Raw genomic sequence first — 23,154 nt, 5'->3', positions numbered from 1 at the left:
TGGTCTCAGACTTTTTGGGGGATCACACATTAGCCCACATTTTTGCTCACCTTTGAACAGCAGAAGAGGCCTTATATGAAATCTATTTGTACATCTAAACCAATATTGGTGCACTGTCAACATTGGTGTGCTTTGGGTCCCCTCGATCAAACAATGCCATCTATCAGGGCATCGAAAGTGTGCCTTCTCTGTTGTAGCATTTGTCCTCTGGAATGACATCCCCCAAAGATCCACATGGTCCACACCCTGATAATGTTCGGGAGTTCTTTAAAAACTTAGCTGTCATCCCAGGCCTTGGGATAGGGAATTTGTGGAGCCCCTGTCAGTTGTGGTTCATACTATATAGAATGTGGTTTTTCTTTTTGTTTTTTAAGTGTAAGCCACCAAGTGTCATTATGGAGTCGACAGGCCTCTAAATTTAATGAACAAAGAAACAAACAAATACTGTCATAGAAACAGCAGTGCTAGAGATGTCTGTCGTCGGTGAAGGTCCATCTCATCTTTAGTTAGGCGATTTAACTGGCAAAAGAGATCAAACAACCCTAAAAAGATATTCTTAGATTCTAAGACATATTACCCAAAAATATTTCAATTAACCAGATTACACTAAGAACAAAGAAAAGCACTTTACTAGTTGTGATATTTGTATACACATAAAACATATGTATAGATATGTTATATCCATTCCAAAGTAGCTAAAGAGAATAGTAGAAACGGAGTTTTTATTCTTGTCTTAAAATCATGTCAACTTCGTAAAAATTATCATAGTGGGGTTTTAAAAGCATTAGAAAAAACAGATGACAAGAAATGAAGACTAATTTTCATCTCCAAAACATGATTCTTCTGACATTTAAAAAATGCCCACTCAATTAAGGCTCATTTTAAAGGAAGCAAACTTGCTTGCACACTTTCACTGTGTATGCACAACGTAATACCCATGATTGACTAACCATGGTTTACTGACTTAAGCCATTTGTCCCAGTTTATCACACTGAATCATAAATTAACATAAACACACTGAATTCAAACAAACCAATTACACTTTATCTCCTGTGTTTATAGATCCAGCCTTTGTTAGCTTATGCTCAAGGGTTCGTTTTAGCTTTTGGGGGGGGGGGGGGGGTTGGATTTTAAAGTCCAATTGGGACGTATTTGTCCCCTTGTGACAGTGGGTCTTTCCATAACAAAATTTAAAATGATTGGGTTTACACAATAACTAAGGCATAATGTAGGCCTAGTATGCTGTATGTCTCCACTAATGGTGCCTTATTCAATAAACCATGGTTAAGTAAAGCTAAATACAATGTATGCATCCAGTCAATGCCATTTTCCAAGTGCTCTGCCATTGACATAATAGAGAAACTAAATTTAGGAAGAAATACTCAAGGCACTAATTCACTTACCTAGCTCAACTAGCTTTTGTATTTTTCATATCAACATCTCATCAACTTCAACCAATAAGCCTTTAGAATTTAGAATTCTAAAGTACCAAAGATATGCTGAAGATACTAAGTTATTCTAAGGGTACTACTAATCAATGTAACTTTGCCTTCAAATCATTTTAGAAGGAAATATTGCATTTCTTTTTGTAACATAGAACATTTTTTCCATAGCATAAATCAAAGGTAGTAACATTGCAGGGAAGTGGCATAGACACCACTTCAGTATCTGAAAATTAAGCAGCTGTGTACTTCCGTAAGTTGCTTTAATACAGTCTAAATGAAAACTGTCTCTCATGACACAGCTAGGATAAGAACTGTTCCTATATATTAGGAATAAGATTCAGAGACTTTTAAAAGCAATTTTAAGACACTTAAACACAAACACATTTAGGAAAACTAAGTGAAGTTCCTTTGGGAAGAGTCACAGGAAGAAATGCTGCTTATTGTGACAACTGTGTAGGAAAGTAATGGCTGGGCTTCAGTTTCTACTTTTGCCTACTTAAATTTAAGTAATTATGAAAAGACATGAATAAGCAGAAAAAAAGGAAAGAACGAACAGTGCTCTTACGAAGTACTACAAAATTAACAAAAGAGCAGAAACTAGTATCTAGAAATATGTATTTAGGATAAACCAAAGACCCACTATTAGAAAGCAGCAGTAGACCAAAGACAGGAAAGTACAAATGAAAATTTGTTGCATCTTCATAAATGTGTCTGTAAAGCTGATATGCTAGGCTTCTGAGGAATGAATATTTAATCATCATCATCATCACTGCAGCACACTAACTAGAAATCTTCCATTTGAAAGGTTGGGTCATGGCAGCTATGGGCAACATAATGCACTGCAGTCATAAAAGAGTGTTGGGGTACTGTGAAAGGGTAGCTTAAAAAAGAGTAGTTTTGCCCACTCTCAAATTGTTGGTCTACAATTCCCACAACCCTTTACAATGCTGGCTAAAGGACTGTTTCCAGTTCTGTTCCGAGGAGTGTGATTCATGTTTGAAGAGCAAAACAAGATTATTATACAGGCTTCAGGAAGCTGTTTCGTATGTTGTCACTTCTTACTGTGAACAGAATAACAATTATATATTCAACCTAATTCTTAAAATTTAGCAGTGCATATAAACTGCATGCATTAAGCAAATAGAAAAACTAACAAAATGTGTGTCTGCTTAATTTGCTCGGTAATTCAGTAAGTCAGTCTTGCAAAGTACACAGCTGGAGGCATCTGACAGTCTACTAAACTACTGAAGACAAACAACTGATCTACACTTTGTTAGCTGCTTTAAAGCACTGTACTTCATATGTTAAACTAGATTAGAGCCCCATTGTGTCTGATAGCAGCAGCAAAAATGTACCCCAAATTAGTAGTATGACCACACAATAATGAACTGTGTCAGTATCACCAACCTTTTCAAAGCAACAGGTCTTACTGGTCAATTTTTTTATTGGCTAAAACACGTATTATTCAGGAAACCATGCTGCAATTTTCTACATTTCACATTGGCAAACTAAAGTTTGCTATGGTAAATAGTCAGAAGGCTTCCTCATATGTCATACTATATGATTCCTGTGTTTGCTGCATGAACACTATCTTTTTAAACCCTTCCCACATCCAGCTTATGCATATAGTTTGCCTGTAGCATGAACCCAATGGGGCAATAGATCAGTTTTTCTCAAACAATACTCTCCCCACCCCACCCCAAAGCCACATGGGCTTTCAGAAAGCAGAGGCCTATCATAAACTATTTAAATTTAAAAACTGCCATTCAATGAAGCCCAGATTCTGTAGGGAGACAACATGGGTAAAAAAAATATCAATACAGATGATATTTTAATACAAAATATTTTTACATAAGTCAAGTCTTTTTAAAATATAGAACCTTAAAAAAGAACAAATTGCTATCAATACACTATAAACACGAGTCTTTGTGCCAAGTTTGATAGCATTATCTGAACAATTTTAAATACCAGTCCATACTTTTAACACTGCCTTTAGGTTTTTAAGAAATACTAGCCATGGTCTGTTATGTCCACTGTGAAGCACTTCCATTCAGTTCTAATCTGACAGACTGCTCAAGGTCTTTGCATAATGATTTTCATGTTCAGCTTCTCATCACAGTTCAGTGGTGCGCAATATGGCCAGTCCCATTATCTTAAGAGAATATCAGTTACATGTACTTGAGTACATTATGTAGTTACAAGTTCATCATCTGAAAAGCAATCTTGCTGAGGTTTAATAGATGCTCTATAGATGTTCTACCCTGATCATCCAACCAAATTTAACAGCACTCAAATGTTTATTTTGATTTCTCAAAGTTGAATAAAGTCATATGTCAGTTTTTCATTAAGAGATGAACTACATAGCATGTACATCTCAGGAATGTTTTGGAATATTCTATTTTTGAACTCATGAAAATAAAAGAAAACCAGATCTTGCAAACTCTTGTTTTAATGGTAAATCATCCATGACAAGATGGCAACTTAGCCAATGAGATTTAAGATGATTTACTTGCATTGGAATAATTTACACATTTGAACTTATGCATACAGTACAGAACTATGAACAAAAAGGTGAAGCAAACTTTATTTATATTCAGGTAAAAACATTAACCTGATGAAGTAAATTATTGCAGATTTGAGAAATCAGCACATAAAACAATAGGACAGCATTTCTTACAGGTGCTTTATCTGTGTCAAAAATGGATGAATTGTCTTGATCCACACCGGTACTGGGGGCAGATGAGGGGATGGGTGCTAGCTGACAGCAGGGGCAAGTAGTACAGAAAAGAATATGAACTTAAAATAAACAGGACTGAACAGGGAAGGAAAAATATTAATTTGACTTTATAAAAAACTTTACATCAATTCAAAATGTTCTGGCCACATCATAAATATTGGCCAGACCAATCGGTTGTTGAGTTTTTCAACTACACAAAAAGCATCAACTCCTCCTAGCCCCTGGTAAGAGTCTGTTTGCCTAAATCACTGTGTGAACAGTTCTAGAGTTTCTTCTGGTAAGTAGCCAATATACACTACTACATTAAAACTAAGCTATAAGAAAGAGCCTACCTACTTACAAAGGTGGAATTATTGACAATATATTTAATAAAATTAAATTATTTTTTTAATTTGACAAAACATGGAACAGTAAACGTCCATGTCCAAAAATGTAACAATTGTGAGTGATGCACACAAAGAGAGCCATGTGGATTGCATATCAGACAATACATGAGGGAGGGAAATGGGGGCAAATCATGGTATACAGAACTAGTCTACTTAGCTAGAGGGTCCAATACTTCTTTCAATTTCTGTACTTATGTACAAAGTTGTCTTTGGGAGGAAAAAACTGCAGACTTGGCTAGATGGATACACACAGCCCAGTATTAAACTGCACAGCAACATTTATTGTTCCAGCCTGAAAAAACATCCCTTTTTAAATTTCACACAGCAAAGCAAGTTAAACTTCACTCATTGATAAATGATAATTTAAAACAAGAACTTGCTAAAGAAACCTTGTCACAACAACTTTAGGGCCTGATCACTTTTAAGTCCATGGGGCCTTTAATGAATATCAACCTAGTGTCTTTGTTTATAATCTGCAAGCCGTTTTCTACAACAAGGCGTAACGTTTCCTCGACTCAGATGATACATTTAGAAAAGAATCATGATTCTCTTTTTGCTGTAACAGGCAGACATTGCATTATTCATTGTGATCAGGAAAGATGGAATGACTGCTGCCCTTCTTTTGCAGCTATCAAAAGTTTTTCACGCATTATCTCAATACTTGAATAGTCTGGCAACTTGAGATAGTTTACACAGGTCATTACTGAGGGTAAGAAGTCATCTGGATTTTCTGTAGACTCAAATGTCTTCCGTACAATTGTAAGGGGAGGATTCAAACTTCGAAAGCCTAAGAAGAAATGGGGGGGGAGGGGAAACAATCTTCACTACAAATTAATACATAAAGCTATCAGGTTAGAATACAACATGCTTTACATTGTTTTTGTATCACAATGCATGTTTTGTATATTGTGAATCCATATGAAAATAACCCATCTTCCAGCTCACACTTTTCAAAGCAAAGTCTCTTGTCGCTTCCTCCATGATGAGATTCCTCATTACAAAAGATACATGTGCATAGATTTCCACAATGTTGTCACTTCAGTTGTATGGTTGGTGTGCTCTTTTCCTAACAAAGTATCCTAATATATAAAGTGGAAGTCTTTGTAATTCCCTGGAAGCTGCCTTAAATAGTAATTTATTTTTTAACAGAAAGGAAGGGAAGGGCATTTGAAGCTATGATGTTTCTGCAAAAATCTGTTTGTTCCTTCCCTAGAACTCAGTGTCTTAAAGGAGTGACTACTACAATAAGCCTAGCTGTTTAGAGCTTTCTATGTGCATTTTTTTCCCCACTGGAACAAGATAATCCTGTTATTCATAAATATTGACTCCTTACTTGAGACAAGTAAAAAGTAAGGCTGTGATGAAATTATATAATTTTTATTATTTTTGTTAGATCCAGTTTTTCCTCTCAGGAACTCAAGAGGCATCTTTTCTCACAACAAGCCAGTGAGTGAGCTGAGCTGAGAGACAGTGACTAGCCCCAAAGGTACAGAGAGAATGTCCATGCTATTAAGCTAAACAGAGGCCAGCTCTACTTTCATTATAACTTCTTATGTACTGAGGTAATGTTGCAGTTAATATATACTTGTCTAGGAATAAAGTTTATTAAACTTGACAGACTTTACTTACTGGTATCATCCAAGCAGGATCAGACCATAAATGATTTCATTTTAAAACAGAACTATGGTGATGATTAAAAATTAAAAGAGTTATATACTTTGGAGCTGAAGCTGTGTTAGGATTAAAGATGTCTTTCAACACAAATAGATCATTATGATTTGCTTTTATTAAGATACTAAACAAAACACCTACCTCCTACTGGCAGTCTAGGGCTACCAGTCACAAACTGAAGAAATAATCTCTGCTGTTCACTATCAAAACTACTGAGAATTTCAAAAAGGAATTTCACAGCACGACTAAAATAAAATAAAAAAGGAATACTTCAGTTAATAGCCTTAAAGAACACAGTTGTTATTATCTTTATATAGATACAATATAAAAAGCTGATTGGTTCATAAATGAATTATTGCCACTTATCAAGTAATTCAAGTTACCTGTCATGTGTATAACCATGATCTGGCCTGCAACATTCCATTAGTGTCTTTGCATCCCAAGTATCTGTTTTGCTACCACACAGCAACTGATCCAGCTATAACAGTTTTTTAGACCAGGGCGTGACACGAGAAATGTGGAGGGAGAAGAGCAGAGAAACAAGTCAGCTTAATACTGCAGAATTATTACATGATTAATAGAATTCCTTGTGCAGAACTGCAAGCACCGTCACTTAACCAAATCTCCCAGAAACTGAGCTTCATATTTTTGATAACCTTTTGCTTCCTTTTCCACTTAGAAGCTTTAATCCCTTAAGAAGAAAACCAAATATCATGGAAGACTGGAAATAACTGGACTATCAGCTTTTCAAACCAAGCCACAAATTACAGAATTATGCAATACTGAGCAAGAGATACAGTGCCCTCACCATTGCAGACTAGAAAAATAAAAGTATATGACCATTTCAAAACTATAATATAGTTTTATGAAGCTGAATATTTTCCATGAGAGATTATTAAGCCCCTTACAAGCAAGGCTCACAAATCCACACATTTATACCAAGAAAACACAACTCAGAAGTACAAAGTTATTTCTGTAGTCTCAGACATAAAAAGTACTAACCTCCTCGGGATAGAAGTACTGAAGATGACTAAGGGGAAAGACAGATTCAAATCCATCTCTGAAGGAATCAAATTGTCTAGAAACACCTTCATTTAGTGCCCAGAATATAACTAGCTATAAGAAAACATTGACAAAATAGTAACATTACTATGCTAGTCAAGAATGTGTTATTAATAATAATAGGTGACATAATGTTTCCAAGAAAACTAATTACAGCTACCACCCAAATCTAAGCTATGGAACATAAAAAAGGTCCAAGGTTGATAGTTTCCTTTTAGTTATTAGTTATTAAATAATAAAGCAGAAAAACTCAGCAACGTTTTTGATAGAAATACTCCAATTATGGAATTTCTTCTCTATTCAGTTTTTGGTATCAGCTTGATATCTGCTCATGCAGCATGGTTAACTGGCAATAGTGCACATTTCTATCTAAATGGTATTGTTGTCCTGTGCTGACACAGATTTAAGTGGTCTATGATTTTAAATATATATGTAAAGATTTCTACTGAATATTTTGTTTTTTAAGTGTAACCTTTAAGTTTTAAAAAATAATTAAAATCCATTGCTTCTCCAAGTACAATGGAAGCGTAGAATATCAGTATAATAAACACATATAAATAAGCATAATCCAGTCATTAAATAACACACATCTTGTTAGCAAGTTTGTTAGAAAGAATCCGCAGAAAAAAATTACGGTTGAAATTTCATCACCAGCATCATGGAACATGTATACAGATCAGCAATCATTCATAATTAGCATTAGTAATAAGGCCTTCCTACCAAACAAATCCTTCAAAAAAATCTTATGTTACTTACTCTGAGATATTCTTCTAAATTGTGAATAGTGACAGGTATGTCTTTCCCTCCTTTTTTCAGTTCTATATTTGGAAACCCTGGCAATGTGAAATCCAACCCTAGATCTTCTACTGAACAGCCATTCATTGTAAGGGTCTCCAGTGCATATTGTAGACTTTCTTTGGTCTAAAGGTACAAACATAAACAAGTGACAACCTGGAAAACCTTAAAAGACTTTTTAAATAAGAATTTTGCTTAAGTAAGATAATGTTATCCAAAATCTCAACACAAAGTCAGTACTAGTGCATATACAACACCTTCTCAGAAGAATTAATTTAAATGGGGGAGGAAGCAAAATACTCCTTCAAGGGGGAATTAATTGAAAGGCAGATGGAAATGAGGATGGAACCTTTCATCTCTCTAATCTAATACCAGTGCTAACATTATTTGAAAAATATAACTAAAACTGAGTAATTGCAGGTGGTCAGTTACAGTAGCTTTTGATCCTTTCTCTCCAACAGAAGTACAAAATTACTTTTCACACCCTGAGCCACATTTTTAAATAATTGCCAGCTTTCTCTCAGCACACCACCCCCATTGTCTCCCCACCTAGCTTAAGTCAACAGCAGCAGGGAAATAAGCCATCCCTGCTCCTAAATTAGCTAGATTGGGAAGTTTGAAAGAAAGCAACCCAATTACAATTCTAGGAACACTCAAAACAAAGCTGCTCAAAATGGCCAAGTTTCAAGAACAGGGCAAAACAAAACTCTTAGACTTTAGATATTTTAATCCCAAGCTTGAAATATTTTAGAAGTGTCATTGAACTTGACCATTTCAAACTCAGAATGTTTTGAACACCTCTACTGAATAGCCTGCATTTCTGATCATCTTGTGGCCACCCAAAAAAAGAAAAGAAAGAAACACAAGACCAAAACCTGTTCTAGCTTACTGTCAGTTATGTTTTCCTGTCATATTTAAATTGGATTTTATCAGAAATTTATACAAGTTGAAGCAGCACCCAGTAAAGTCTCAAATGCAAAAATAAAGCTGTGCAAATCATTCAACAAGCTAAGCATTTCTCTGGATATGCTCCTTAAAGGTGCAAGGCAGCCACAGGTGAATGGTTATCCAGCTGGAATTGTATACTGGGCATATATGTGCCTGCCCAGAAGACTTCAGGGGGGCCACCAAGCAGCATGGTAAGCCTTTGAGCAGCAGCTTTGCAGAGTACATCCAAAGAGGTGCTTCATTCCTAGGCAAAGCACCCCATCAAACAGTTTTCACAGGCCTGGTGGAAACGTTTCTGCCATGAGAACAATTTATTTATTCCATACAATTTGAAGAATAGCAATTGACTAGAAAAGTGACAGCCACCTGTTGCCATTTTTTTTAATATTGTCTTCAAATGTGTAATAGTTAAGATTAAAATATGTTTTGTGTAAAAGTATACCTTAATCACAACTCAGGCTAGTGCATCATGGGCAATCAAATAAAGCCTTTTCTACCCAATAAGCACAGATACCTGTGATTTATCTTGTTCAAGTCTCCTCTTCTGCCTCACAATTTCTTCAAGATGATACACTGATCTGGCTACTACAGGGTCAATATTGAACAAGTCATGAGATGTCAGAGATGTTTCCTGTCGCAGCATCCATTTGTAAAAAGGAAGGCCAAGTGGAAGGTCAACCTAAAAGCAAAAGGCAAAAATTTCAATATCTAAACTAAACCTTTAAAAATATATAAATTACCGTCTCTTCTAAATAAACTGTATTTTTATCCTATTACAATTATTTTACTACATATCATTTAAACAATATGGTACATGATCTTTTCAAGGATTTTTATGCAGTACAGCACTTGACAATACACAGATCAAACAGGTACAATATAATATTTTTCATGTCAAGCTGCAGGCTACATTACTGTGTTAAGAAAGAAATACAAATAGCTGATAACTGGAGGATCACTAAGGAGGAATCGTTGGAACCATTGACAAACACAATGAATGAAATTAAAGACACAAAGATAATACCATAAACATGGAAAGAAGCATACCTAACTGATTTACAAAGAAGAGAACAATCCAGAGAAACCACAATCATACAGACCAATCTCTTTGTTGAATGTAGATGATAAAATTTTTACAACAATATTAGCTGAATGACCAAATCATATCTATATTAGAAACAGCTAATTCTGGATAGAATTTTTTTTTCCAAAATTAAAAAATGTAGTGCTTAATTTGCAATTTCACATAAATACTGTATGATGTAACAGAAGTTACTTCAAACTTAAATCAGTTATGCTCTTACCAGTCTAAAATCCATGATTGCTTTTGCCATCAATTTTCCCAGAAAACGGAACTTCATTTTAACTTTAGCAATATGTGCAGGCTTAGCTGTTCTGCCAAATGGAAGTGCAAACAGACCTTGAAGATTATGAATATATTTGGTCCCTTCTTGGCTTCCTATTCAAAACAAAAAGTAGTCTTATGCACAAGTCAAATTACAAGATTAAGACTGTGAGGGCTCTGCTTACAGTCACTCATGCCGTAGTCACCTCCCAACTGAATTACTGAAAAGCACTCTACATGGGGCTGCCTTTGAAGAATATCCGGAAGCTTCAGCTGGTGCAAAATGCAGTTATGCGGGCAGTTATGTGCACTTCTAGAAAAGCATGTTACACCTCTGCTCTGCGAGCTGCACTGGTTGCCAGTCTGCTTCCAGGTCCAATTCAAGGTGCTGGTTTTGACCTTTAAAACCCTTCATGGCATGGGGCCGGGTTATATGAGGAACTGCCTCTCCCCGGTTATATCTGTCCATCCCATCAGATCCAGCAAAAGAGGCATGCTGCAGGTCCTATCTGCTAGGGGGTTACACTTGGCAAGTCCAAGGAGGTGGGCCTTCTCTGCTGTGGCGCCTGCCTTATGGAACATTTTCCCCCTGCCCCTCCCCAAAGTAAGGTCAGCTCCATTCCAACTTATTTTCCAGAAGTCCCTCAAGACCTGGCTATGTCAAGGGGACCGGTGAGATCTTGAGGTAGCTCCCTTGCTAATCTAACCTCTTGTGTGCCTTATGCTTTTTAAACTTTTTAATAATGACTGTTTTTTGACATGTTTATTGTTTTATATTTTTGTTGTATGCCACCAAGTCACTTCTCATGAGATGGGCAGCCATATAAATTTGATATAAATAAATAAACAACATTAAAGCTAATCATATCTTAGAGCTAACCACAGTTTAGAAATACTTACTCTAGAGTGTTTTTAAAAACATGGACAGTTTCAAGAGAAACTAACAATATCAAGTAATATAATAATGTTATGCTGCTCCAAATTGAGCAAAAAGTCAAGCGGAATATATCTTAACTGTAATTAACATATTGCGAATGGTCACCCATGCCCTCGTTATCTCCCAGATAGACTACTGCAACGTGCTCTACATGGGGCTACCCTTGAAGAATATCCGGAAGCTGCAGCTGGTCCAGAATGCGGCCGCGTGGGCAATTTTTGGGGCCTGAAGAAGGACCCATATAACACCTTTGCTCCGTGAGCTGCACTGGGTACCAGTTTGCTTCCGGGTCCAATTCAAGGTGTTGGTTATCACCTTTAAAGCCCTACATGGCATGGGGCCAGGCTACCTGAAGGACCACCTCGCCCCCACGATCTCTACCCGTCCCACCCGATCTCACAGAGAGGGCATGTTTCGGATCCCTGCGGTAAAAGAACTCCGATTAGTGGGGTCCAGAAGGCGGGCCTTCTCTGCTGTGGCCCCCACCTTTTGGAACATCTTGCCCCCGGAGGTGAGACAGGCCCCCTCACTCCAGGCCTTTCGGAGGGACTTAAAGACATGGCTCTGCCATCTGGCCTGGGGCAGGGAGGGAAGAAATCAGAATTGGGGTTGGCTGGCCCCTTAGTGGTATGCTGTGGCCCCAGCGGCCTCTTGGATTTCTTAGCTTTTTTATTTTTTAATGTTTGGTTTTATAACTTTTAACTGTATTCATGTTTTTTAGTATGTTGTAAGCCACCCAGAGTCCCCCATTGTGGGGAGATGGGCGGGGACAAATTAAATAAATAAATAAATATTTACAGTTCTGTGCTATTTATGGTTTTTGGAATTTCTCCAAAGCTTTTGTCTCATTTACAGTATAAAATCCTCCAAAATTTCAATATCAGTCTTGAATTTCTACTTTCTAAAAAAGAATCAAGCAGGGCAATCCTGGTCCCTAAATCCTCCAACTAGTGAGAGTTGAGAATAAGCAGGCAAATTACCTCTATTGTGGGAATGGAGAGGACTGTCTGTCCGTCCAATGTCCCAATTACACTTGTAGCTCATTCTACAGGCTTAAGTCTACCACCAATTGTATTTCCACTAATACTGGTTTTAGAAGTGGAGTATGCCAGGGACATGGCAGAAGTGACCCTAAATTTACTGGATTCTAAATTCCTTAGACTCTGAAAAGAACCAGGAGCATGACCCTCAGCACACTAGCTCTTACACTGTATTCCCCTCTACCCTCATCATTCGTTTAAATGGGGAATTAAAGATTTAAGCATATCTGCATACTAGAGCCCCAAATAAAAGTACACTCTTCCTGCCCAGCTGGAAAAAGCCCGCCAAGCTTTGGAAGTCATGGACAATCTGCCATTCCCACCCCGTGCACATATGAAGACATTTTCACAGGGATATATCCAAGACTGTGTTAGAGAAGCTTTGCTTATTAAACAGAGAAGCTTCTTATTAAACAGAAGAGTATTTAATTCTCCTGATTGGACTTTGGAGAGGCAATTATGTCTGCAGTGGACAAGAAATTTGTTCCACTGGCAGATATCATTGAATCAATGATGGAATGCAATTTGATTTGACTCTTATTTACCTTTAGGATTGGCAAGAGTAACTTCTTCACCTCTCCATAGGCCCAAGTCTGCTCTTTGTAGTTCCTGAGATACAAGTGCATAAAACTCCAGTGTGGGGCCTAAACCTGTGCCAACCTTTTGAGGAAAAAAATAACAATTTAACATTTTATGATCTTTGGGAACAACAACAACAACAACAACAACCCTGCAACAGGAAATGCTAGCTGTTAAAATCCAGAAATAATCGTAAAGGAATTATTTAACTGATAAAAATGTAACAGATGTCCTTTCTTTACATTAAACTATCAGATAAATATAGATAAATTGTTCTAAGGTTCACCATTATAACCAAAAAAAAAATCAGCAAGCTATATAGCAAACAGAGGACTACGTTCTTGAAAGGAGGAACAAACATAAAAAAAAAAAAGCAAGCTGTTGAAAGCACTGCAGTGGAAAGACTTCTTTTAATTATAAGCCAATCAGGATGGAAAAATAATCAAAATACTTTTACTTCAAATACTTTTACTTCAATCATTTTATGATAATTCTGACCAAATAATGTTAGAGATCCTACCTCATAAATAATAATTCTGGGGAATGTATTCCTTTTCAGAATTTTCCAGATTTGTCCCAAAATGAGAACTAATTATTTCACAAATCAATTTGCAAAATTCTGATATTTTAACTGAAATATCACAAGATTTCAGTCAAGAACTATGACATGAGATTTCATACTTTAAAGTATTTTTAAATTTAATTTTGAGATTTTGTAGATGTAATATTGCCAACCTCTATGCTTACAGGACAGTAGACCAAAAAGAAAAACAGATATTCAGAGTACAGAACCTGTTTAATCCTTTCACTCACTCAAAATAGAAGATAAACATTAGCATTATAGGTATTATAAGCACCCATAATCTTTGCTTACTTCATTTTCATACTGGATTTCCAACATAGCTCTTGAACTGCCCAGATCTTGCATCACTGATTCTGCTTGTTTTAACAATTCCTCTCTATTCACTGTGCGCTGGTGACAAAGAAAAGGACAAATTACTTCTTCAGCATTCACTGTCCAGCTACAATTTCAACATAACCATCATTGGTGGAAATACGTTCATGATACAATTCATCTAAATGACATTTAATGGAAATCTGACATAGGTTGAATTCACATATCAACCTAGGTCTTGGATTGTTTTAGCTATGGTTTACTGAAATAACCTAATATTGCAAATGAACAGATTGATCTTGATGCTCAATTCCTGGTTTATTCAAACTCCAATGGCTTAAAAAACTGATTTTCTTACAATAATTTACCTTCTTCCGATCCAGCCGGGGTGCTACTCTGCTATCCTGAGAATCAGACTGGTTGATTTCTGGATTAGTGTCCAGCAGTCTCTGCATGGCTCGATCGCGGTCAAATGCAGTTACATAAAACAGCATTTGCCGTGTGTCAAATGGAAAGAAAAAAGGACTATAAAAAGAGAAGTCATGTTTACATTACAAGTTTATTTTGGAACTTAAAATTAAATGTCATTACAAAGCTGTAATCATGATGCTGAAAACACCTTCATTAAACTAGTTCTCACTACCCAATATAATTTTTAAAGATAACTTACCAAATACATTAACGAAAAAAAATATTAAATACAGTAAAATATTTAAAGTACACTATTGGAGACATGAATGATACTTGAGGCATTCATTTCAAGAGTCAGGTATTAACAGAACAAGCAACTTTTGGGAGCAGGGATACAATCTAGTGTTATGTCTTAGAAAACTGTTACTAAAGAACAATACCTGTCTTTTCACTATTTTTTCTGTTCTCCCAATAAGTATCTCTGCAAACTGCATAAATATTAAAAAACATTAAAAAAAAACAAACCCATTCAAACCATTGTACAGGTAATTGCTTATTATTCTACTTTGTATTAGGTATTTCAGTAACCTGAAATATATAGCCACATGTAAACTTAAGGTGCTTATTAAATCTAGATGTCTTATATATTTCATAAGGTCATCCACCTACCTACTCCAAATTAAAATTTAGTGTTTTGCATTTACTTCCCTATCTTTTTATTCCTTTATAACAAGGGAATCTTATGCAATAAGGAATGACATATTAAAATATCTAGTGATTAACAGTAAAGTCTAAAGTCAAACTCCATACCATGATTTTCCAAGCTCCGTCAACCATGTTGGTATGTTTCCTGTCATTATTACCAAAGGATCTTGAAGCTGTCTGTTAGCTTTTGCTGTTAGCTTACTGTTGATAAATTCTGATGTTGGAATAATTTCTTTACAGCTTGCATTCTACAGTAACAAAAAGAAAATTGTTTCTATTTGGAACTTACCTGTATCAAGACCATTACAATTTTTTTTTACCAAAAACATGTATGATAATAGAGATTGTGACATGTCTTCTGAACCTGCTTTGCCTCTCTATAAACCATAGCATGGAATCAGAACAAGGTATGAGCACATACAACTTAACTCTCCCACTTCCTCTCTATATTAAATTTCCTCTTCCCATTAACCATAGCCCATATAACGTAGACAGTTACCACAAAACACGGACAAAATTTATGGCATCTTCCCAAACCAACTCAGCTTAAATTCCTTGCAATGCATTTTGAAGTACATTGACAGGGAATCATTTGGTAAATGACCATGTAAATGGTTTAACAATTTCTTGGGACATGTGCACTTAGGAGGACACTGAATAGATTGTCTTTGCTGTGATCCAAGGCACTTCTTACATTCTTAGAAGTGTCAACTAATCAACATTTTATATAGTTTTTAAAGTGTAATTTCTGCATGAATGGATAACCAAAGAGTACATTATTCAGGTCCACTATAAATTTCTATTGATACACATGGACAAATTAGATTTGTAGTAAAACAATGCTATTGCCATTGAAACAATAATCAATAGTTTAATACATTGTTAATTAACATTCCATTGCTGATCTTAAATGGACAAGTAAACAATTAAAATGTAGTTTAAGTTATGCTTAAGAAAAACTGAAATTCATCATAGACCCAGGCATCTGTGCCATGCGTACTTACATCATACAGATAATACCAATAGCGACTGATGGCATGTAAAACTCTTAAAAGAATAACAACATCTAATGAAGGATCTTCAAAAGTTATACTTTCAGGAGGGGAAGATATAAGATAAACTTCCAAAGGATTTGAGACAGAAGGACATATGCCATCTACAAGAAAACATATTCTATTAGAGAAGGAATTATATAAGATATTTTCATTGCATTCATTTAACATAAAACTAGTACAGAAACAGAATGTCAGTTAAACTGCAGTTGAAGCAATATACTTCAAAACTTATACAACCTACATTAGCAAATGAACAAATTGCTTACCATGCCACAATTCATCATGTTTTTTTGCATTTCTGGGGGATGTTTTCGTAGGAGCAGTTTGTGCTCTTCCTCTTTTACCACCAACACAATCTTTATTACTATCTTCATCTTCTCGCACTGGCTTGTACCTAAAAGAAACAAATTCTAATAATTAATTGACCAAACAACTGGGAAGCATGAGCAATAGCTTTTTCTCCTTGGAACAATTTAAACACAAAAAATCATGTCAATCAAAAAATAAAGTGATACCTATAAAATCAAAATACTTAAAATAGGGGTGAAACAGAACAGCATTTTACTTGATATTTCTTTGAACTCTACAGTTCCAGCTTTAACTAAAAAGAACTTTTAACCTTCCAGCCTGAGGTATAGACAGATCACCATGTTTCATTATGCTGAGGATGCAGCTATCTTTTGTACTAAACAGACTGGACTCAGGAGAAGACACTGAGCTGTAGCAACCTACTATGATGAGGAAAAGCTAACTTAATTTTTTTTAAAGGGGTTCTGCTGCCATAAACGCAAATAAATGGAAACTCAGTATACAAATCAGGTCCATTAAATACTTTGGACTGATGTTCCATCCTTCCTGGAAAGAACGAAATAGGTCAGTTATTGAGAAGACCGACATGGATGCAAAGATTATACTGGGTTTCTTTAATTCACGAGGAGGCTATTGTACACTAGTGGCCAATTTCCCAGATGCCATATGGTTCCCAGGTGTGTACCTACAAAATGTTAAATCCAATGAAAACCATCCAATCCAAATTTTTGAGCCTTATGTTTTTAAATGGTCTTCCTTGTGGTGATGGCCTGTTTACTTAACTAATGGCTTGAACCATGTTTTACTACATGGACATATCCAAGCAGTTTTCCTGAAAACAGTGCAGAAGTGGTTTTGCACTGTCTTCTAGGATTTTTTTCAACTGCCTAGTCTAGCCTACAGCCCTGGAACTCTCTGGTGGTCTCTCATCCATGTAACTACCAGGCCCAGCCCTGCTTCATTTCAGAATCCAGATAAAACTGGTTAGGTGCTGCCATTTGCTGTGACATATACATGTCAAATGAAAGATTCATGTGGTTGAGGGAGTGACCTCCATGAAATGCTATGGCCTAACAAATTAACCAGACTCCAAGGTGCCAAAAGATATTTTCATTAAAAAGTCTATTGGAGGATAAAAGTTCCATTCAAATTATTCAATTTAAAGAGGTTAGGAGTTCAACCACCATTGTTCCATAAGGTCTAGCCCAAGGAGGCCCACAGTTTCCCTTTCAATTCCCTTCAACATATGAAGAAGTGACCATTCCATATTGACTTCTACATACAATGCTTGAGCCAAAATATCAGCCACTGAAAAGAGATACAAATAGTTAAAAGTTGGACTAGGCCTTAGGAGACCAGGTTCAAATCCACCCTCAGCTATTGAAACTTACTGGGGGATTTGAGCCAGTCATTATCTCTCAGCTCAACCGATCTCAAAATGTAATGTGTGTAGGAAAAATCGGAATTGGAGTGCTCTATATGCCATCTTGAACTCCTGGTGGAAGGTGGGATATGACTCAAATATATAAACAAATATAAATTCAAAATAATTATAAATAAATAAAGATAGCACATTTTAATGTCATATTTCACCTCATAGTAGAGTCTCCAGTATTAACTTGAAACATTCAGTCTTATTATTCAAACAAGTTATTTTCTAAAATGCAACAAGTAGTCTCATAATTTTCTTTCACCAGCAAATAAACATTTAATTTTAGTGTCTATATTTCATTCAGGCTCTAAAATGGCAAACAATGAAGCCAGAATTATTTTTTCCTGTTTGAAATTGATGAAATAAACTAACTCCCAGGAATGCTTTCTTCCTTGATTTTTACACTAGATTAAACCATTCAGAAAGCTTTAAAATAAATCTTCCCCAAACTACTGCCCTCCATGTTGTCACGTTGGCTAGGAATTAAGAGTAGTTAAAATGCATTGAATTTATAAATAAAAAGTGTGTGTGTGTATCTCTTTCAGAAATACTAATTCAACTATTTCTCAAAACAGATGAAGTAAAAACAACATCTATGCTGATTGTTAAAATGCAAGACCTTAGCTCAAATAGCTTAATGTGTATTTTCATTACATTTACAGGATAACTGTCATTGATCCTTTCTTTGGACTCACCAAATGGTATGAGTTTTGGTCCATATGCCAGCTCTTCCCAATGGGTTACTTTCATCATCTGTAGATTCCCTCTCTTCTTCAGCCTGCAGACTGAATTGTCTAACTGCTTGATAAACTGTCATGTTGTATGGCAGGAGATGATCTCCAATGTAGAACTGAAGCCGGTGCCTCACATTCCCTGAATTTAGGAACTGAGCAGCCTATATTAAAAAAGAAGTAGTAGTAGTGGCGGTGGGGGGAGAAAAACCTTTAAAAACAACTTTTGAAAATGCAAAGTAGAGTTATACACTGAACAGTGCCTTACCAGAGATTCATCTATTTCCTCATCTGATCCATCATCATCACTATCTTCATCATCTTCTCTCACTCTGCCATAACCTAAGATAAAAAGAGAACAAATGTGCAACTGGATCTTCAAAAAAAAAAAAAAGCTTTTACAGTAATTACAGAAGCTGCAAAAATATCTTTTATACTTTTAAGTTTATAGATTTTTCCCCACTCTGGTGGAGGAAGCAAAGAAAGGGAAAAATTGCCTTGGCTTTTTAAAACTATTTTTATTAAATGCTAAATCACTGTGTTGTATTATATCTGAAGTAATCAATACACAAAGAATGGGATTTGGTATGGGAGTTCCAAGAAGCTTACCAAGAAGCTTCATCATACTGAATGATCTAAGGAAGGACAATTAGAACTGTCTGCTTGAGGTGTGGGGAGAGTTACTTGCAAGTTTCTTCTAGGATAAGTGATGGGTGCTATGGTTTTTAGATTATCAATATTATGGTTGGTTGCACAGTCAGCCAGATGTTTAGACTGGATTTGGCATTTTTATCCACCTATCGAGTCTTTCCCAAGGACCTGGGATAAGCAGATGTGGTTGTTTGATGGTGTTAAAGGTATTGTCACAGGATATAAGCTGTTCCAAGTAGAGCTGCCTTTTGCAATTGACTGATGGTGATTTTGTCAATGCCGATGGTCTTCCACTGGTGCTCCAGATGTTTTGGGATTGCACCTAAAGTGAATATAACTATTGGTATTATCTTTGCTTTCTTTTGCCATAGTCATTCTATTTCTATTTGCACGTCTTTATATTTTGTGATTTTCTCCAGTTCTTTCTCTTCTATTTTGCTCTTTCCAGGTATTGCAACGTCCACTATCCAGACTTTTTGTCTTTCTTATCAACAATTGTTAAGTCTGGGGTGTTGTGAGGCAGATGCTTGTCTGTTTGAATTCTAAAGTCCCAGAGCATTTTAGCTTCTTCATTTTCTATGACTTTGTCTGTTTTGTGATCCCCCCAGATCTTGCTTGCAGGCAAATGGTATTTCTTGCAGATATTCCAATGCACCATTGTTGCTACTTTGTCATGCCGTTGTTTGTAGTCAGTCTGTGCGGTCTTCTTGCAGCAGCTAACTAGATGGTCCACAGTTTCTTCAGTTTCTTTGCAGAGGCGGCATTTGCTGTTTGTTGCTGTTTTCTCAGTTCTGGCTTTATATGCATTTGTTCTTAAGGCTTGGTCTTGTGCAGCCAGAATTAGCCCCTCTGTTTTTTTCCTCAACTTTCCTGCTCTTAGCCATTGCCAGGTCTTGTTGTTATCTGCCTTGCCTGCTAATTTTTTTGTGTACTGGCTGTGTAATACTTTGCCTCACCATGTGTCTTTTCTATTCTTCATTTGGTCTTTCTTATAGGCCAATTTGGACTCTGTGACATTCAGTAAGCCTTCATGGTGTACTAGCTTCAGTGCAACTTCTTTACTGTCCTTCAGATATTCTTCCAATGCCCTTTTTTCTTCTTCAACTGTTTGGTGTACTTGTAACATTCCACACCACCTATGCTTCTATTACTACTACTACTACTACTACTACTACTACTACTACTACTATATGGTTTTTGGTAAACTCTGTTTATGATCATTTTTGCTTATACTATATTATATATATACTAAGATATGGGCTCACACAAACTAACGGACATACTGCTATTATGGATGGATGGATGGATGGATGGATGGATGGATGGATGGATGGACGATTTATTTATTAAATTTATATGCCTTCCATCTCCCCCAGAGGGTGACTCTGGGCGGCTCACAATTAAAATCCAAAATAGTAAAAACAATAAAAATATAAATATCCATTTTAAAATTAACTAATAACAATTCTATATAAAAAGACTATGTACAATTCAAGATGATGTGGGGGGGGGGGAGACAGTATCGATCATCCCACCATCCAATTCAAACAATGCGAGCCCCTTCAGGCCCCCAGGCCATCTGGCATAGCCATGTTTATCTATTTATCATCTATCAGAAATGCAAGATGGGGAGCCACTGCCATTCAGAATCTGATGTTTCATGAGCTATATATCCCAGCAGCATCAAAGAATTTGGGCAGAAAATGTTGTCATATCACCCTGGAAAAGTTCCTTGCCTTATGTAACACGTGCAATCCCTGACACTCCAGCAGTCAGCAATCATTTCCCTGATGTACCAGGGAAAACGTTATGTGTGCACATGCTGACTCCTGACCTAAAAGCCATCAACAAATACAGCTCTAAGTGGTGAACAACTGCCCACCCATGATGTAAACTTAGAGTAGTATCACCAATATCCATTTCTAAGCAACACATATGTTACCTACTACTCCATGAACATAGAAGAACAGCATCTATAGCAATGTGCTTGTCAGCAGGAGACTGTGGGCAAAGCATTCAGTCATAGACAGCCACTGTCATCTGCCCCTAAACATACTACTTTGTTATGATTGTACTCTGGTAAAAAATTTTAATTAGAGTTATAACAATATTCTATAAGAAATGACTTTCAAATAGTGTCATTTGTCCAGATTAGCTTCTTAACATATTCCTGATTCTGGACTATATATGAACATAGACCATTTGGATTGGGCAGACCAAATTGTTCTTAGAAGTATCACTCCAGCAGCTAGGTATGTAACAACTGAGGATGAATGCAACAGGAACTAGAATGACAATCAAACTGAATAATTATATGCAGTGGTACACAAAGCAGCCTTGGCTAAGTTCTTTAAACTCTTTTTAACCAAGTGGGTTATAATATGTAAAAACTGAGCTATTAAAACACAACTAGAAATGACATACAATTGTGACCATATATTGATAGTGGCTCATTAACAAGAATAAAATACCTCTAACTACAAGATATCTTTCAATGGCTTGTACCAACGCTAGAGGATCTATCTTCACAGGTCCACCCTTCCACTGTTTCACGTTAGCACAGTCTGGATGTCTTTGCAGCTGGCATTTTAACTGATGAGTGTTGAAAAATTTTAAAGCTTGGGATCCTCTGTTAAGAGAAAAACTCAAGATAATTTATGAAAAACGTTGCTACAGTTATTCTATTTTCAGTTTCATACAATCAATTCATTACAATAATTAAAATATTTTATCTTTTGCACTGGCTACACAAATTAAACTAGTAAGACTACAGGCATTTTAATCTGTCTTTCTAATTCAGAGCCTCCATACCACCACATATCTTTCATTTGCTTTCAATTTATTATAGCAAGGTGCTGTTCAAGACAGTTTAAATTGACTAAGATAGCATCTTCATACAATCTTACTCGGAGTAAGACCCATTAAAAAGTGTGACTTCCTTTTGAATAAATATGCAGAGTAGTGCACTACAAAGCACTAATAGAAGAAAACAATTACATATTATTTCATTAGAAGTCCGATCTCGTTAATTTTAACCTAAATGTTCAAGTATACAAATGTGTTAGGTTATTGTTTAACCTAACTTAGGTTATTGTTTAACCTAACTTAGGTTATTGTTTAACCTAACTTAGGTTATTGTTTTTAGTTCAAATTACAGAAAAAAAATCTAGTTCTGTAGTTTTTCATCAATCTAGTATGAAAGCAACATAGACTTCTACTATCCCACAATTCCTACAGATGCAATGGAATGATGGAAGATAACAGGAACATTTCAGTGAAGCTGATATCCTCATCATTTAATAGCTAATACTTCCCAACAGTTACTCCTGTGTATTTTTTAACTTGGTGAATTCCTCAAAGAATGGCAGTTCCTTTCAGGAATTTTGTACATCAGTTAAGAAAACGATTATAGATAATAACACCAAAAATGCTTATTTATCAATCTACAGAAACATGTTAGATATCAATGGTAGAATTTTATTTTTGAAAGATAGATTTGCTTATCTTGAAAGAAAAACAAAGGAAACCATTTGGACTATAATTTCAATGACAATCTCATTTAAGAAGTTTAGCCTGAGATTTATATAGTGCTTTCTGTGTCTTTTCCTCATGATCCATATGGATTTTCATACATCAGTTAATAAAATTATTCATCAAATAAGTGGATTATCTTGATTCAAAGATAATTCTATAGAAAAATTATGTAAAATAATACTCTGAAGACAGACAGGTTGCTTATTTGTAATTATAAATCTTTTGGTTGGCATCTGCACGTTCACAAATACAGGTTTTACAACTGCGTTAAAGCCCATCAAGAACCTTCTATAGGTGAGCTTTTTAGTAGTCAAGAATTTTCTATAGTTGAGATTTTTGGTGGAAAATGTGTCAGTATTGCCCAGGAAATTCTCCTGTTTCCTTCTCAGTTCCTAAGGACTAGCAAAGAAATACTTGAATTAGAGTCACCCAGCAAGATAGGCACCTAAGAGAGGAAGGAGAGTGGTTTGTGTGAATGCACAGGTG

At 36.0% G+C, this 23,154-nt stretch overlaps 1 protein-coding gene across 4 annotated transcripts in view; it reads right to left on the bottom strand.

Moving 5' to 3' along the window:
• Positions 1 to 623: 623 nt before the first annotated feature.
• Positions 624 to 23,154, bottom strand: part of TRIP12 (thyroid hormone receptor interactor 12) — a 106,403-nt gene continuing 83,872 nt past the window's right edge. For 2 of the 4 annotated variants that reach the window (XM_088132165.1, XM_088132167.1), the window contains 16 exons: positions 21,606 to 21,778; positions 18,752 to 18,825; positions 18,448 to 18,647; positions 16,278 to 16,405; positions 15,961 to 16,112; positions 15,062 to 15,204; positions 14,209 to 14,365; positions 13,820 to 13,918; positions 12,912 to 13,026; positions 10,349 to 10,503; positions 9,559 to 9,723; positions 8,058 to 8,222; positions 7,242 to 7,355; positions 6,623 to 6,717; positions 6,381 to 6,484; positions 624 to 5,355 (listed from right to left, as the gene is read on the bottom strand). In XM_088132165.1, coding sequence (XP_087988291.1) covers positions 5,159 to 5,355; positions 6,381 to 6,484; positions 6,623 to 6,717; positions 7,242 to 7,355; positions 8,058 to 8,222; positions 9,559 to 9,723; positions 10,349 to 10,503; positions 12,912 to 13,026; positions 13,820 to 13,918; positions 14,209 to 14,365; positions 15,062 to 15,204; positions 15,961 to 16,112; positions 16,278 to 16,405; positions 18,448 to 18,647; positions 18,752 to 18,825; positions 21,606 to 21,778 — 2,236 coding nt within the window. In that variant the 3' untranslated portion in view covers positions 624 to 5,158. The remainder of the gene's footprint in view (positions 5,356 to 6,380; positions 6,485 to 6,622; positions 6,718 to 7,241; positions 7,356 to 8,057; positions 8,223 to 9,558; positions 9,724 to 10,348; positions 10,504 to 12,911; positions 13,027 to 13,819; positions 13,919 to 14,208; positions 14,366 to 15,061; positions 15,205 to 15,960; positions 16,113 to 16,277; positions 16,406 to 18,447; positions 18,648 to 18,751; positions 18,826 to 21,605; positions 21,779 to 23,154) is intronic. The other 2 variants (XM_088132166.1, XM_088132168.1) reach the window with 1 other exon arrangement.

This window comes from Python bivittatus, unplaced genomic scaffold (assembly GCF_059951505.1).
Source record: "Python bivittatus isolate LINGU-HERP-01145 unplaced genomic scaffold, Pbiv_v1 ctg000980_np1212, whole genome shotgun sequence".
Taxonomy (NCBI): Eukaryota; Metazoa; Chordata; class Lepidosauria; order Squamata; family Pythonidae; genus Python; species Python bivittatus.
Note: the sequence above shows the minus strand (reverse complement) of the source record. Positions and strands in the feature narration are given on the sequence as shown.